This window comes from Emys orbicularis, chromosome 12, assembly GCF_028017835.1.
Source record: "Emys orbicularis isolate rEmyOrb1 chromosome 12, rEmyOrb1.hap1, whole genome shotgun sequence".
NCBI classification, from domain to species: Eukaryota; Metazoa; Chordata; order Testudines; family Emydidae; genus Emys; species Emys orbicularis.
Window position 1 is genome coordinate 44223824 of NC_088694.1, and position 16509 is coordinate 44240332.

The following is a 16509-nucleotide window of genomic DNA, read 5'->3' on the forward strand; positions in this document are numbered from 1 at the left end:
GCTGTCTCAATTAATACTTAACATCTCCCCAGTCAGTCCCACCTTAAAAACAATGGAACAATGAAAGAAATAAACCCACCTACCGATTAGGTAAAAAAAAATATAACTAAAAATCAGAGACAGAAGCAAAAAACCAACAGCTATTGCACTGATACTGCAATCCAATTTTGTACCCCAAAAAAGAAGAGGCAGGGACTCCATGAAGTCCACTAAGGACTTTGATATGGCTACTGATTTTATATGGAAGGTGCTCAGATAGCATGGTGATGGGTGGCAGTATACAATCCTGTGATAGATAAACAGACAGCTAGACAGACAAATTGATGCTGATATTATCCACACTGATATAAATTTACAGTAGCTCCATTGACTTGAGTGGTGTTCTCATTTTTGCCCATGCAAATTCCCCTTTGTGTATAAAGAGATGGCAAACCATGTGCTCATGGAGACAAAAATGTCATCAGTTGATTTATTTGTAAAGAAACACACATGGGCGGTGAAACTAAGGGTGCGAGGGGTGCTGCATTACCCCCTGACTTGAAGTAGTTTCTATTATATGCAGGGTTTATAAAGTTTGGTTCAATGGCTCTCAGCACCCCCACTATTAAAATTGTTCCAGCAACCCTGGAAGCACAGAAGGAAATTAAAATCAAAGGAGAAAGATGGACATTTTATTGATCATGAAAAACCTCTGTCCAATAAATTTCCTCAGGGCAGCTTTGATCTCCTTGTTCCTCATGCTGTAGATGACCGGATTCATCATTGGAGGAACCACGGAATAGAAAACATCCACCACGAGATCCAGATATGATGTTGAGCTGGAGTTGGGTTTCAGGTAGGCAAAGATGCCAGAGAAAATAAACAAAGAGACGACTGTAATGTGAGGAAGGCAGGTGGAGAAGGCTTTATGCCGGCCCTGCTCAGAGGGGATTCTCAGCACAGTTTTGAAGATCTGAACGTATGACACAATTATTAAAACAAAGCAGCTTAAAGCTAAGCATGCACTGAAGACAATAACCCCAGTTTCACTGAGGTCTGAGTCAGAGCAGGCAAGCTTGAGTAGCTGGGGGATGTCGCAGAAGAACTGATCCACAACATTTCCTCCACAGAAGGATATTGCAAAAGTGTTCCCAGTGTGCAGGGCAGAGTAAAGAATACCACTGATCCAGACACTGGCTGCCATTTGGATACAAGCTCTCCTGTTCATCACTCTCTCATAGTGCAGTGGTTGACAGATGGCGACATATCGATCATACGCCATGACAGTCAGGATGCCGAGATCAGCTGAACCAAGGAACATGAAGAGAAAGACTTGGGCGACACATCCAGAATAAGAAATCACCCTGGTGTTCATGAGGGAATTGGACATGGGTTTGGGGATGGTGACAGAGATGGAGCTGAGGTCTAGGATGGACAGATTCACCAGGAAGAAGTACAAGGGAGTGTGAAGATGGTGGTCGAAGGCTATGGCTGTGATGATGAGAAGATTCCCCAGCAGGGCTACCAGGTAAATCATTAGAAACACCACAAAGTGCAAAATTTGCAGCTCCCTAACATCAGAAAATGCCAGGAGAAGGAACTCGGTCACAGTGGTTCGGTTCAACATTTTCTTCCTCAGCACATTGTGTGATGGCTGTGGAGGGAAGGAGAATGGCAATGGTCAAGATTAGAGAGACAGAGGGAATTACCCTTTTTTCCTTCCGAGTAATACCCCATGATCTGAATGTCAAAGGTGCACAGCGCTTGTCACTTCAATTGACTAGGAGCAGTGAGTGCTCCTCACCTCCGACAATCAGAGCACTGGTGAGACAAGGAGGGTGAGGTAATATCTGTTATTGGACCAACTTCTGTGGGTGTGAGAGACAAACTTTAGAGCCACACAGACAACCTCACCCACCTTGGCTCTCTAATAAATGGGGACCAACATGTCTACAACTACTTCATGCAATCAGACCATAACCCAGCTGTGTTGTCCCTCTAGTGTCAATTGGTGTAATGCCCTTACAGTCCATGTGGCTGTGTCACTTTACACCATCTAAGGATCTGGCCCAAGGCGTCACTTGATCAAATGCATTAAAGACTGGAATAAATTACAACCCAAACCCACAGATCGAGCAAATATGGCCCCTCAACTCTGTAAAACAACAGAGGAAAAACTTGGGCACAAAACTAAAGTACTAGAACTCCAAGACAGCCCGATTCCCCCATTCTAGGGAAATAGGACAGACTTGCTGAGCATCCTAAATGCCAGAGATAGCAGGGGCATCAGCTGACTACGAAGCCACAGAGTTCAGCAGGGTTTCCACTGAAGTGGCGAGACTGAGCTGCTGCCTGTGCTGCCCCCATCTACTCCACTATGTTTAACACAGAACTGGTGAAGTCTGCCTAGCTGAGTTGGGAAACTCACTCCCAGCTGCGCTGTAGATGTGCCCTCCATATCCTCGGGCAGGGTCCAGATAGACAGGCTACGACTGCCTGATTCAACCCGGACTCCGAGTTTCAAGCTGCTAGTACGTCTATTAGGTACAGCCCATATTCCCTGGGTGTCAGCTCTGCTGTTTATTCAGTTCTGCCATCCTGCAGTTATGTCTTTGAAACAGAAATAAAAATGGATGTAACTTAATGACAGCGTTTGAAACTACGGTATCATTGGACAACATTAGTACTTCCCACCCTGGTCAATAATGTTCTGCTTTAACTCTTTTTAAAGAAACTTTGGGTTTTCAGTTAAACAATTTTTTATGCAAGGTCTCATCTATCTATCTATCTATCTAAAAACTGATTTTTTTCTTTGTGGGGAATTTTGGTTGGAATTGTTCAGTTTTCAGCAGAAAATGTTTGGTTCTCTGTTGCAGAAACCCCAACATTTAGGGATTTTATGGACTTCTATGAAAAGTCAAAATTTTCTAATAAAATAAATAAATCTGGCTGGCTCTACTTGTTTGATTGAATTGATAGCAAACATTGTAAAGAGTTTCAATTGCAGTTCACATTTATGTTCTTAAATTTGCCCTGTACATTAATAGTTTAACATATTTAGTTGAAATAGCAAACTTACTGTGCTGGTCTTTGGATAATTTCCCCCAAATTGCGATTCATTTGATCCTCCGGTACCAGAAACTATTGGCCACTATCTAGCTGTATATTTCCATGCACAACAGTCTATCACCTTATCTCTCTCATGGAGCCATCACTGCATTATCCAGCAGCAGTTTCCATGTTCTGTCACTGGCTCTCCGGAGTTGCTGGGTCTCTCTGTAGTTCCTAGCAGCCAAGGACCCACTCCACCAATGGGCACTCCCTGCTCCCCTCCTTGGGCAGGCTTAGCTGAGAGGTGATGGACTAAATGGGATCAGAGCTGAAAGCGCCTCCCAGCTCTAGAGCTGATACCAGCTTGTGCAGCATCCAGAGATGGCTACATCCCAGTATGTCCCTGCTCTGGGGCTAAATAGCTGAATCTGGTCTCCAGGGCTGTAAGCCCAGATCTGATGGGACCTCTGAACAAGCCACCCTGACAACCTGCCCTAATCGAACCTAACCCCCACAGAGGGGGAACACGACCTGCCCTGGATCTCGCACAATGGCAGCATCCCCAGAAGGACCCTTGGCTAAAAACAAGGCAGGTTTGACTAAGGTATTTGACAAATCAAATATATATCTCAGACATGTGACCTATACTAGCTAAGAGCCTAGCAGTGCCCGAGCCCCAGATGGCCTGGAACAGCCTGTTCCTTCATTAACGCCACATGATTACCACTGGGGGAGAAGATAATTTTTTGTCCTCTACTACTTCAGCAGCCTTTGGCATGCAGCCACCAAAGAACCCACAGCTCAGGCTGCCCTGAGTTTTCAAAGTTGGTTACTAAGAGGTATTCAGAGGCAAAGACTAAAAACTTAGGACCAGGTCCTGAGTTGGTGTAAATTGATACAGTTCCGTTGATTTCAGAGTAGCTAGGGCTATTTATGCAATTGATGACCTGGCCCTTTGATTTCAATCAAGGTCTGGCCAATTTACATCAGCTGAGGTTCTGGCCTGTCAGAGTTTGCTTTGTTTATTTGGGATTGGGGGGACCTTTCAAAAGCCCTTTATGTGTGTGGAGGTGGATAGGACGGTGGTGGAGACGGAAGCTCCAGCAGTTTCCCCTGTAGACCAGCACCCTCTCTTTCTATGGCCTTCCCCCTAAAATAAAATTGCCACCCAGGCTTCACAAATTTAGTAACTACCTGCCACTAAGTCTAAAACTCCTTTTGTTGTGGGTGGGGACTTGTGATTAATTTACACTTAGTTATGTTAACTGAAGGGTGAGTTCACAGCCATTCATCTCAACATGTTCTGTGATTCATCCAGTCCTTAGTACCTCTCAGTTTAACAGTGCAAGACAGCAGAAGGAAAGGGTTTTTTGGGGGAGGGGGGGAAGGGGAGGAGAAACACAGGATACCTGCAGAGAAATGACCCCAAATTTAGATCACTAAAGATACCCCATGCCTGCAAGTGGCTCACCAAACTTCAGAGCAAAGCAGATTTTAGAACACCTACAAGAGTCGAGCTTTAAAGAATATAAACTGTTGGGAATGGAAACTTTCTAGCCATTTTTCTGCATTGGTGCATGCACACTAAAAATGTACATTTTCTCAAATACATTTCTCAATTTGGTCTCCCCAAAGATTTTTATGGAGGTTATGAACTACCTTTTTAAAAGTCAACAGATCAAGAGCATTTTGACCTGCATCACGTCAATTATTTGACCTCTAGCTCTGCACAAATAAAACCCCAAAACGAAAAACCAAAACCAAACCAAAACCAAAAATACCCCCCCACAAAAAAAAACCCACACCACCACTTAGAAACCTCTTTCATAGCTTATATCTCAGCAACACCTAGCTTAAAGGACCCCAAATGTGGGTCATATGAAAATGTAAATTTCAGCCATAATGTCCTGCAAAATGGGGTTTCAATTTTTCTGACACACACACACACACACACACACACACACACACACACACACACACACACACACACACACACACACACACAGAGTGGTGGGGGAGGGGAAGGATAGCTGAGACTTTACCTGGAAATGTAATCAAAACCCCAATTTTCCTTTAAAAATAGCTTAATCAGAACCTTTCTGATCACCCCTAATTGGAAGCTTAGCTTTCCACAAGGTTGGGGATCACTAATATTGTCCAATAATATTGTAATTTCAAACCCATTCATGCTATTGCATCCATTTTAATTTCAGTTTCACAGGGAAGCTGCAGGATGGCAAAACTGCAAAGCACCAAAGCTGAGAGCCCACAGAATATGTTCTATACATGCTGGCACCTTTACAGTCAGGGACAGATTTGAACCAAGCAGACAATTTCAGTCTATCTGTATCCTGCCCAAGGAGAAATAAGGGGTTATCAGAACTAGAACTAAGCTCTTTAGTCTAACACTGTATCCTGTGTACAGCACTGCTGTCAGCTGAGCACAAATGCTGAAGATGGAATATATGCACAATCAAACACAGCCCATCTCCCAAAGGGCTCACAGTCCTCCTAGACAAGGCAGAGAAATGGGATGGAGGAAGGGGAAACAGAGGCACGGGGAGGGGAAGTGACTGACCCAAGGTCACACAGCAGCTCAGTGGCAAAGCCAAGAATAGAACCCAAGTCTCCTGAGGACCACTGACCCTCTCAGTGCAGAGGGAAACTGTACAACACAGTGGTAGCGAAGGGATGGTACCAGCCCATCCTTGCACTGATAGCAAAGTGCAGTGGTGGCTGCCATAAATCAGTGTGCAGCCGAGTAGCAGGCCATCAACATGACATTGGGTGGAATCATCACAGACGAGCTGCCACTTTGGATGTTGGGTGCGCCCATGTCCTGTTTCAATGGCAAGAGGGAATCAGGTTGTACTGATGGTTTAGAATTTCAGTTTCCTGGCCAAGTTGTGAGCCTGCTGTTTGCCATAAGAACATACAACTGGACAGGACCTGAGTCATCCAGTCCAATCCCTGATATCACTGGTAACTCTATCATACAAACCTGGCAATACAGTTACCAAGCTCCATCTTAAAATTACTTAGGTTGTTTTACCCATTGCTCCTACTGGGAAGCTTTTCTGGACCATCCCTCCTCTGATGGGTGCAAATCTTCTTCTCATCTCCAGCCTGAATTTACCCTTGGGCAGTTTCTCCCCATTTGTTCTTCTGCCAACATTGTCCTTTAGCTTCAATAGCCCTTCTCCTTCCATGGTGTTTGTCCCTCTGAAGTATTTATGGAGAGCAACCAAATCCCACCTCAGTCTGTGTTTTGCTAGGCTAAAGAAACGTAATTATTTTAGTCTCCTCTCACAAAATAGGTTCTCCATCGTCGCAATAGAACAACTATTGTTCCTAAGATTGTTGGGTTGGGGTTATAATTTGTTCCATATTTATACTGCATATTATCAAACATATTTTGAACCAGATTGTCAGAGGGTGGAATTAGATGCCACTCTATTGACTTTAAGGGAATGTTGACACTTAAGATAGGCCAAGAAAGACTTTAAGGCTTGCAAGACCCCTATGATGCATCACAGTTAAGAGGAAACTAACTTTAGAGAGTGGAATTTTTCCAAGCAGTAACCCTTAGCATATTTTCAGAACTTTTATAGAGATATCTTAGCAATGTTCTAACTGCAAGATGAGAAATGAATCAACATGCCTCTTAGAAGGGCATACTTAATGACTCACCAACAGATGTCGAGAGAATTGGAAAGTTCCAGTGGAGCAGGGAACCTTGGAAATAGCCTAAGATAAGATGAAGTGTGTTCCAAAAAGAGAAAATAGATAAGGATCAGAATGATGCACAATGAGGGTAACAAGGGTATAACTGCCCTGAAAAATGAGGAGGTAGTAGAGCCCACTTGCAGAAAACTATGGGGAAGTTCTTCCCCAGTTCTTGGTAACTGTATGCCTCTCTCTGTGTGTCCTATCCTTACTAACTGTTAATCAATACATCCAATCAAATTTGACTTTTCCGAGGTTTGTTACAAGTAAAGTAATCTCAACACAAGAAAAGCCCTCTTGCTAAGCATATAATCAGAGTTGAAATGTTTACCAGTTATTGGTTATCAAGTCATTGGTTGTTGATACTGACAAATTATTAATGATCAATTATTGGAGCCTACCAATTTACACTCACAATAGTGATTACAAGAAGATTCCCTTTCAGGGATGTCAGATACATCACCAGAAACATGACAAAGTGCAAAATATGCAGCTCAGAGAAACCCAAGAGTAGGAACTCGGTCACGGTAGTTCAGCTGGACATTTTCCTTCTCAGTGCATGGTGTGCTGCCTGTGGAGGGGAGGACAGAGCAAAGGTCAGGATGTAGTAGTCCTCACCTCTGACAATCACACACCTAGTCAGGTGCATTATCACAATTATCACAGAGGTGAGGACTGCTCCTCCACAGGCAGCACACGATGCACTGAGAAGGAAAATGTCCAGCTGAACTACTGTGACCAAGTTCCTACTCTTGGGTTTCTCTGAGATGCAGATTTTGCACTTTTCATGTTTCTGGTGATGTATCTGACATCCCTGAAAGAGAATCTTCTTGTAGTCACTATTGTAGCCCTCAACTGCCCCTTTCACACCCCCATTTACTTTTTCCTGGTGAATTTGTCCATTCTAGACCTTGGATCCATTTCTGTCACTGTCCCCAAGTCCATGGTCAATTCTCTACTGAACACCAGGTTGATTTCGTATTCTGGATGTGTTGCCCAAGTCTTTCTCTTTGTCTTCTTCACTGCAACCAATATCTCCTTATTCACCATCACGGCATATGACTGATTTGTCACCATCTGCCAACCACTGCACTATCAGAGAGTGATGTATAGGAGAGTTTGTGTCTAAATATCAGAGGGGTAGCCGTGTTAGTCTGAATCTGTAAAAAGTAACAGAAGGTCCTGTGGCACCTTTAAGACTAACAGAAGTATTGGGAGCATAAGCTTTCATGGGTAAGAACCTCACTTCTTCAGATGCAAGTTAGATGTGTCTAAATGTCAGCCAGTGCCTGGATTACTGGTATTGTTTACTCTGCACTGCACACCGGGAACACCTTCAGGTTACCCTTCTGCCACTCCAATGCCATGAACCAGTTCTTCTGTGAAATCCCCCAGCTACTTAAGCTCGCCTGCTCTGACTCATACCTCAAACTGGGGCTATTTTCTTTAGCGTGTGCCTATTCCTAATCTTCTTTGCTTTAATAATTGTGTTGTATATTCAGCTCTTCACTACGATGCTGAGAATCCTCTTTGAGGAGGGCTGGCATAACGCCTTCCCCACTTGCCTTCCTCACCTCATTGTCATCTCCTTCTTTTTCCCTGCAACCTTTGCCTACCTGAAACCCTCGTCCACCTCAGCATCAGGACTGGATCTTGTGGTGGGTGTTCTTCCAGAGTATGCTCGTATATTACACTCCCACCATGCCCAGGAACACTTTAACCATATCCCTCATCTTTTCTCATTGTACTGTAAGCCCCATCTGGTTGTGGGAAATGCAACACACAGTGTCTTTGTTCTTTGTTCACACATATTAGTAAGGATATAAAAGTATCAAAAGTCAAACAGGCAAACAAAACCCAAAATTCTATCTCAGGCTAACAGGCCTACATATTCACAGATTCACCAATTTCCAAGCCAAAAGGGACCTTTGTGATCTTCTAGTCTGATTCCTGCATAGCACAGGTCTTAGGATCTCCCACAGTGTTTCCTTATTCCAGCTCAGCTTCTGTGTTTTCAATGGCTGGATTACAAAGGCATTTAGGCACCTAAAGATGGAGACAGGCACCTAGTCTGATTTATCAAGGCTCCTATATGAGCTAGGTGGCTAAGTCCTGTTCACTTCCAATAGGAGTTAGGCACCTAGTCTGCTTAGGTGAATTGTAAATCCCACTGGGCACCTATTAGAACAATTAGGTACCTAAGGCCCTTTGCAATTCTAGCTCCATCTCTATCTTGTTAACTTCTAAGGCCTGGGCTTCTCGTGAATTTCAAAAATATTAAGCCTGTGATTTGCAAAAAGAGCCTAATAGAACAAACCTTGGTTTTATATGGCCAATACGTCAACATCTGCAAGCCCATGCAGCATGAGACTGTAATTGTCTTTATCCAGGGAAACGTAGGAACTTACAGGGTTAGGCAGCAGTTGAGCAGAGGTTTGAGGATGTAAATTTTGGACTTAGGTACCTAAATCCTTTTGTGGATCTGACCACTGCTCAGTGGGGTTCGGTTGGGACAATTGGTCTAGAGGTGAAAGCAACTGCTTCATCTCTTATCCCCCAAGCCAGCCTGTCCCTTCCTGCTCTGAGATGTTGTCAAGGCTGCTTCCCCACTCTGAACTTTAGGGTACAAATGTGGGGGCCTGCATGAAAACTTCTAAGCTTAACTACCAGCTTAGATCTGTTCCGCTGCCACCATTCCCAAAACTAATTCCCTTCCCTGGGAAGCCTTGAGAAACTCTTCACCAATTCCCTGGTGAATACAGATCCAAACCCCTTGGATCTTAAAACAAGGAGAAATTAACCATCCCCCCTCCTTCCTCCCACCAACTCCTGGTGGATCAAGATCCAACCCCCTTGGATCTAAAAACAAGGAAAAATCAATCAGGTTCTTAAAAAGAAGGCTTTTAATGAAAGAAAAAGGTAAAAATCATCTCTGTAAAATCAGGATGGAAAATAACTTTACAGGGTAATCAAACTTAAAGAGCTCAGAGGACCCCCCTCTAGCCTTAGGTTCAAAGTACAGCAAACAGAGATCAACACTCTAGTAAAAGGTACATTTACAAGTTGAGAAAACAAAGGTAAACTAACACACCTTGCCTGGCTGTTTATTTACAAGTTTGAAATATGAGAGACTTGTTCAGAAAGATGTGGAGAACCTGGATTGATGTCTGGTCCCTCTCAGTCCCAAGAGCGAACAACCCCCAAAACAAAGAGCACAAACAAAAGCTTCCCCCCCCCCCCAAGATTTGAAAGTATCTTGTCCCCTTATTGGTCCTTTGGGTCAGGTGTCAGCCAGGTTACCTGAGCTTCTTAACCCTTTACAGGTAAAAGGATTTTGGAGTCTCTGGCCAGGAGGGATTTTATAGTACTGTACACAGGAGAGCTGTTACCCTTCCCTTTATAGTTATGACAGATGTCTGTAACAGTTACATGGAAATGGGATATGAACTGAGACATCATGTCCTTTCACATGTCCAGTGGGGGCTAAGGAGGGGATTGTCCTGCTTTCCAATGATGCCTTTTTGGAGCACAATCTATTCTTCGGCTTTGCCACAGCATTAAGCTTCTGAATGGTGTTCAAGGGATATATCAGCCCGGGGATTCAGGTACTGATTGCAACCAATGCAATCAGACTGAGTGGGGAATCCGTTAGGAAATCCCCATGAGGATTGCAGAGCTGTGATTATCCCCACTGGGCATTAGCAGGGGAGTGAGTGGAAAACATCTTAACAGGATGGGCCAAAGTTATCCTAGGTTCATATCCATTGATTTTTATGGAAATGCACCAGGAGTGGGGTTGACCCAGTGGAGGGACCTGTAACTGATTCTGCAGCTTCTTGTGCAATTAGAGTGGGAAGAAGGGAATGTGGGTGCTGCAGAGTCTGGAACAATATAGTGGCTTCTTACTCCAGGCTGTGATCTGTGACGGGGATTGTCAGAGTGTCATAAAAGAATCAGGTGCCCAACTCCCAATTGACTGAACAATCGGTGTGACCCACCTAGCTCCTGGAGACCCTTTCAAATATCCCAGCCTTCATTCAGAAAGATTTCTATAAAGCCCCTTGGTATTTTATTTTTCACTGCTCACCCTAAGCCTACGTGGCCAGATGATGAGCCCAAGGGTCTAAAGTCTTACATTTTTCAATTGAACATATAGAAGCCCAGGAAGCAGCTGTGCAATCTTCCCCCACTCACCAGAACCATGCCTATATCCTCTCCAGGAGGGACCCTTTCTCTAGATGACAGGTTTCCTTCTCCATGCCCCTGGTGCTCTCAACACTAATGAACCTCATGGAAGCAAATACTTCCCAGCGATGCCCGATTCAGAGCAGGGGCTTGAACATGGCTCTCCCTCCTTCCAAACAAGCATCCTAAACATCAGGATGGGAAAATTCTTTGGCTTTCCCCCTGTTTTTCTTGTTGGAACTATTCCACTTTGTCTAAATAATTAACTCCTCATTGGAACAAATAGTGACTCTGTAGCCAATGGTTGGGGGCCCTGTGGGAGTGCCTGTTTTTCCTAATTCAGAGCAGCCCAAGCCCTGACCACTTGGGCTGTTGGCTTTTTCTCCAGACATTCCATCCTGATAGAGGTGATGCATAGGGGAAGTATGGGGGTCAAGTGCCCCCTCAGATTGGCCTGCTAGGGGCGGGGAGGGAGAGGGGATCTGTCCTTTTTTCCCTGTGCCTCTCCTGGCACATTCAGCTGCTCTCCCTGGTGAGGTGAGTGTTTGTATGTGAAAGCAAGTGTCCCAGCCAGGCTCTCATAGGCAGAAGCCTCCCCCCCCCCCCCAACCCCACACAGTTAAAATGGAATGGGGAGAGCGCTGTGGTCCCGGATTGGGTGCAGGGGACAGGAGGAGTCAAGGGGTCAGGGAGACACATGAGACAGTCATGTGTCCTCCCCTTTAGCCTGGGGAGGCAGCTGCCTGGTGGAGCTGCGGCACCTGGAAAGCTGCGGGGCCTGGAAGCCCCACCTACCAAGTGCCCTTGTGAGGTGGATTGCTGAGGATTCGTGAGACTGGCAGCCGGGCAGACAGGCAGTTGTGGAGCCCAGGAGCCTGCCTGACAGCAGGTTGGCTGGCAGTTGGAGTGACAGGATCCCCAGGTGAGACGCACTGGCCAGCCAGCTAGCCTGCCTCTCTCTGGTGTTGTCAGCCATTGGCTGTGTCTGTGTTCTTGCTGCATGCTGCATCAGCTCTTGGCTTTACATCAGCAGGGCTAGACTTTTGTTTAGGCCTTAGCCTGAAATATGTTGCCTGGTATAAGGGCTTTCTCCTTCTCCTACACCTTGTTTCCATTGAATGTTTTGAGGAAATTGACACATTCCCATAAACAGCTTCAGCTCTGTTGAAACTGCATGATCTGACCAACTAGACAGAGAGAGTCATGAACAGAAAAATTGGCACAATAATTTTCATCTATCTATCTATCTATCTATCTATCTATCTATCTATCTATCTATCTATCTATCTATCTATCTATCTATCTATCTATCTATTTAGGGTTTTATATTGCCACCTATCATCATGCTACCTAAGCAGCTTCCACACAAAATCAATAGCCATAGCAAAGTCTCTAACAGACTGCATGGAACCTTTGGTTCTTCTCCTTTGGGGGGAGGGAGGGGGAGATCTGCCTGGGGAAGGACAGTTTGAGGTTTTATATTTGTTGACTTGTGTATTTGTTTTGTTTTACCAGTTAATTAGTTGATTTGTTTCTTTGTTCCAGATATTTTGTTTTTTGGAGGGTTAGTTATATTTGGTTAGGATGGGACTATTTGGTTAGATGAAGTAGTCAATGTTTAGCTGTCTCTTGGTGGTGTTGATGTGTCATCTCTTTGATGGAGTTTTCTGAAGGAGCTGAGGGAACCCCTACAATGAGAAGAGATTTGTTTAGAAGAGATTTCGTGGGAATCTGGATGGATGAGCATGTGTTGAGATGACTGTGCTAAGGCCTTAATAATTGTATTTAAGGGTTTCTAAAGCCTTCAGAATGCATCCTTTTACTATCTAAATACATAAATCAATGCTGTGTTGTTCTTGCTATGGTGGAAAGACTTTTCAGAAGAAGCAGGTTTTACAGTGTTTCCTAGAGAGAAGTGAACTGGAAAACTGGCCAAATTCTGATCTCATTTTAGTCACTGGGATTTTGTCTCTCACTTTGAAGCCATCAGAGCTGTCCAATGGTCAATACACAGATGGATCCAAATATGACAGAAGGGTCCTTGGAGAAAGTGTATGTAAGACTTGTAAGGGTTCAATTCCCACCTCAGGTGGACGAGTGCAAATTCAGAATAGTTTCATTGACATCAGTGGATTAACTCTGATCAGTTTGCCATTGTGACCCAAAGACACTGGGCTAAATTCGGTAGTGACATATACACTGGTATAAGTTATTTGTCTGGGATCATTTCGTTATAACATTGGTGTAAGAGGAAAAGAGCTGTTGCATGCAATGACCTGGCATTCCATACAACATTTAGTGTAAATCTAGTCACATCCAAACACAGTATGGAGATTAGATAGAAAGACGGATGGATAGGACCATTGCTTATCCTAACACATCACTCATATTGTCTCAATGAAAGGTTTTTGCTTGTAGATAGATGGATAGGTCCCAGATGACTGGAAAAAGGCTAACGTAGTGCCCATCTTTAAAAAAGAGAAGAAGGAGGATCCAGGGAACTATAGGCCAGTCAGCCTCACCTCAGTCCCTGGAAAAATCATAGAGCAGGTCCTCAAGGAATCAATTTTGGAGCACTTAGAGGAGAGGAAAGTGATCAGAAACAGTCAGCATGGATTCACCAAGGGCAAGTCATACCTGACTAACCTAATAGCCTTCTATGATGAGATAACTGGCTCTGTGGATATGGGAAAAGCCATGGAAGTGATATACCTTAACTTTAGCAAAGCTTTTGATACAGTCTCCCACAGTATTCTTGCCAGCAACTTAAAGAAGTATGGGCTGGATGGACTATAAGGTGGATAGAAAATTGGCTAGATCGTTGGGCTCAATGAGTAGTGATCAATGGCTCCATGTCTAGTTGGCAGCCGGTATCAAGCGGAGTGCCCTAAGGGTCTGTCCTGGGGCTGGTTTTGTTCAATATCTTCATTAACGATCTGGAGGATGGAGTGGATTGCACCGTCAGCAAGTTTGCAGATGACAATAAACTGGGAGGAGTGGTAGATATGCTGGAGGGTAGGGATAGGATACAGAGGGGCCTAGACAAATTATAGGATTGGGCTAAAGGAAATCTGATGAGGTTAAACAAGGACAAGTGCAGAGTCCTACACTTAGGATGGAAGAATCCCATGCACTGCTACAGACTAGGGACCGAGCAGCTAGGCAGCAGTTCAGCAGAAAACGACCTAGGGGCTATGGTGGACAAGAAACTGGATATGAGTCAAGATTGTCCCCTTGTTGCCAAGAAGGCTAACGACATTTGCGGCTGTATAAGTAGGAGCATTGTCAGCAGATCGAGGGAAGTGATCATACCCCTCTATTCAGCATTGGTGAGGCCTCATCTTTGTACTGTGTCCAGTTTTGGGCTCCACACTACAAGAAGGATGTGGAAAAATTGGAAAGACACCAGCGGAGGGCAACGGAAATGATTAGGGGGCTGGAGCACATGATTTATGAGGAGAGGCTGAGGGAACTGGGATTCTTTAGTCTGCAGAAGAGAAGAATGAGGGGGGATTTGAGAGCTGCTTTCAACTACTTGAAAGTGGGTTCCAAAGAGGATGGATCTATACGGTTCTCAGTGGTACCAGATGATAGAACAAGGACAATGGTCTCAAGTTACAGTGGGGGAGGTTTAGGTTGGATATTAGGAAAAACTTTTTCACTAGGAGGGTGGTGAAGCACTGGAATGGGTTACCTAGGGAGGTGGTGGAATCTCCTTCCTTAGACGTTTTTAAGGTCAGGCTTGACAAAGCCCTGGCTGGGATGATTTAGTTGGGGATTGGTCCTGCTTTGAGCAGGGGGTAGGACTAGATGACTTCCTGAGATCCCTTCCAACCCTGATATTCTATGATTCTAAGATAGATAGATTTAGATTTTATTTACACTGGATTAAACCTAGTTATTCCATTGACTTCAGTGGGGTTAGTCCTTTTTTAAAGCACTGTAATTATATCATTTTGCATAAAAAGATAGCACTATATGTTCTCATCGAGGCAATATTGTCATCCATTGATTAGATTTACAAATAAACAGACAATTAAACCATGGTCATGAGATGAAAGTGTATATTTAATTCTTGTAGAATAACCTCCACACAGTCAGTTTCTTCAGGGCAGCTCTGATCTCCTTGTTCCTCATGCTATAAATGATCGGATTCATCATTGAAGGCACAATAGAGAACAGCCATCACAAGATCCAGTCCTGGTGTTGAGTGGGAGGTGGGTTTCAGATAGGGAAAGGTCCCAGTGGAAATAGAGAAGGAGACCACAGTGAGTTGTTTGTGCCGTCCCTGCTCAGAGGGGATTCTCAGCACCATTGTGAAGATCTGAAAGTACGATAAAAATATTGAAACAAAGCTGCTGAAGCCTAAGAATGAACTAAAAGATATAACCAGAACTTCAGTGAGATATGAATCAGAGCAGGCGAGCTTGAGTAGCCGGGGGATTTCACAGAACTGATCCATCATGTTGCCTCTAGAGAAGGATATTGCAAATGTGTTCCTCGTGTGCAGTGCAGACTAGAGAATACTACCAATCCAGGCACTGGCTGCTATTTGGACACAAGCTCTCCTGTTCATCACTGTCTCATAGTGCAGTGGTTTGCAGATGATGACGTCATTTGCCATGACAGTGAGTAAGGCAAAATCAGCCAAAGCGAAGAAGACGAAGAGAAAAACTTGGAGAACACACCCAGAATAAGAAATCAACCTGGTGTTTAATTGGCTATGAACTTGGGGACCATGATGGAGACAGATCCGATGTCTAGGATGGACAAATTCACCAGGAAGAAGTACATGGAGGTGTCAAGCTGGTGGTCGAGAGCTACTACAGTGACAACTAGAAGATTCCCCATCAGGGCTACCAGATAAATCCCTAGAAACATCACAAAGTGTAAAGTCTACAGCTCCTGAAAGTCAGAGAATCCCAGGAGAAGGATCTCGGTCACGATGGTGTGGCTGGACATTTTCCTTCTCAGTTCATCATGTGCAGCCTCTGTGGAGGGAAACACAAAGGTCAGGATTAGAGTGCTCCTAACCTCTGATGATCAGATCACTTGTCAGGCGCATTATCACATGAGTGTTAATTGCCATAGTTCCCTTACAGTCAATAGAGTGCTGTCCATTCCCACCATCTGAGGATCTGGTCCAAGATGGGGCTCGATAAAATGTAGCATAAAAAATTAATAAAATTACATCCCAAATTAATGACTCCTAGGAATGACGGTTGTCCTATTGTGGCAATGGGGAGCCTGTTTTACAAGAGGTGGCTAAAAGAGTTCAGCTTGTTTAGCCTGGAAAAGTTCTGGCCTTCTGTGAATACAGCAAGAAGTAAACACTAGGGAAGGAGAAAAGCTATTGATGCTACAAGACATTCTTTGGATTCTTTTCTTGAATCTGAAACTGAGCTGCTGTGTGACCCTGGGCCAGTCTCTTCCCCTCCCTGTGCCTCTGTTCCCCCCTCCCTTTCTCTGCCTTGTCTACTAGGACTGAGAGCTGTGTGGGGGATATATAGGCTGTGTCTTACCATTTTTAACATCATTTTGTACACTGCTGGTGGCAGTGCTGTACAG

The 16509-nt window shown here is 44.3% G+C and overlaps 1 protein-coding gene across 1 annotated transcript; it reads right to left on the reverse strand.

Annotated features, from left to right (window-relative positions):
- Positions 1-649: 649 nt before the first annotated feature.
- Positions 650-1606, reverse strand: LOC135886850 (olfactory receptor 14A16-like). The gene has a single exon (XM_065414640.1). It carries the CDS (start codon positions 1604-1606, stop codon positions 650-652), a length of 957 nt encoding a protein of 318 aa, XP_065270712.1.
- Positions 1607-16509: the final 14903 nt, after the last annotated feature.

Excerpts from the sequence above, each read along its gene's own strand:
- LOC135886850 (XM_065414640.1), bottom strand. The coding sequence starts at position 1,606 with ATGTTGAACCGAACCACTGTGACCGAGTTCCTTCTCCTGGCATTTTCT.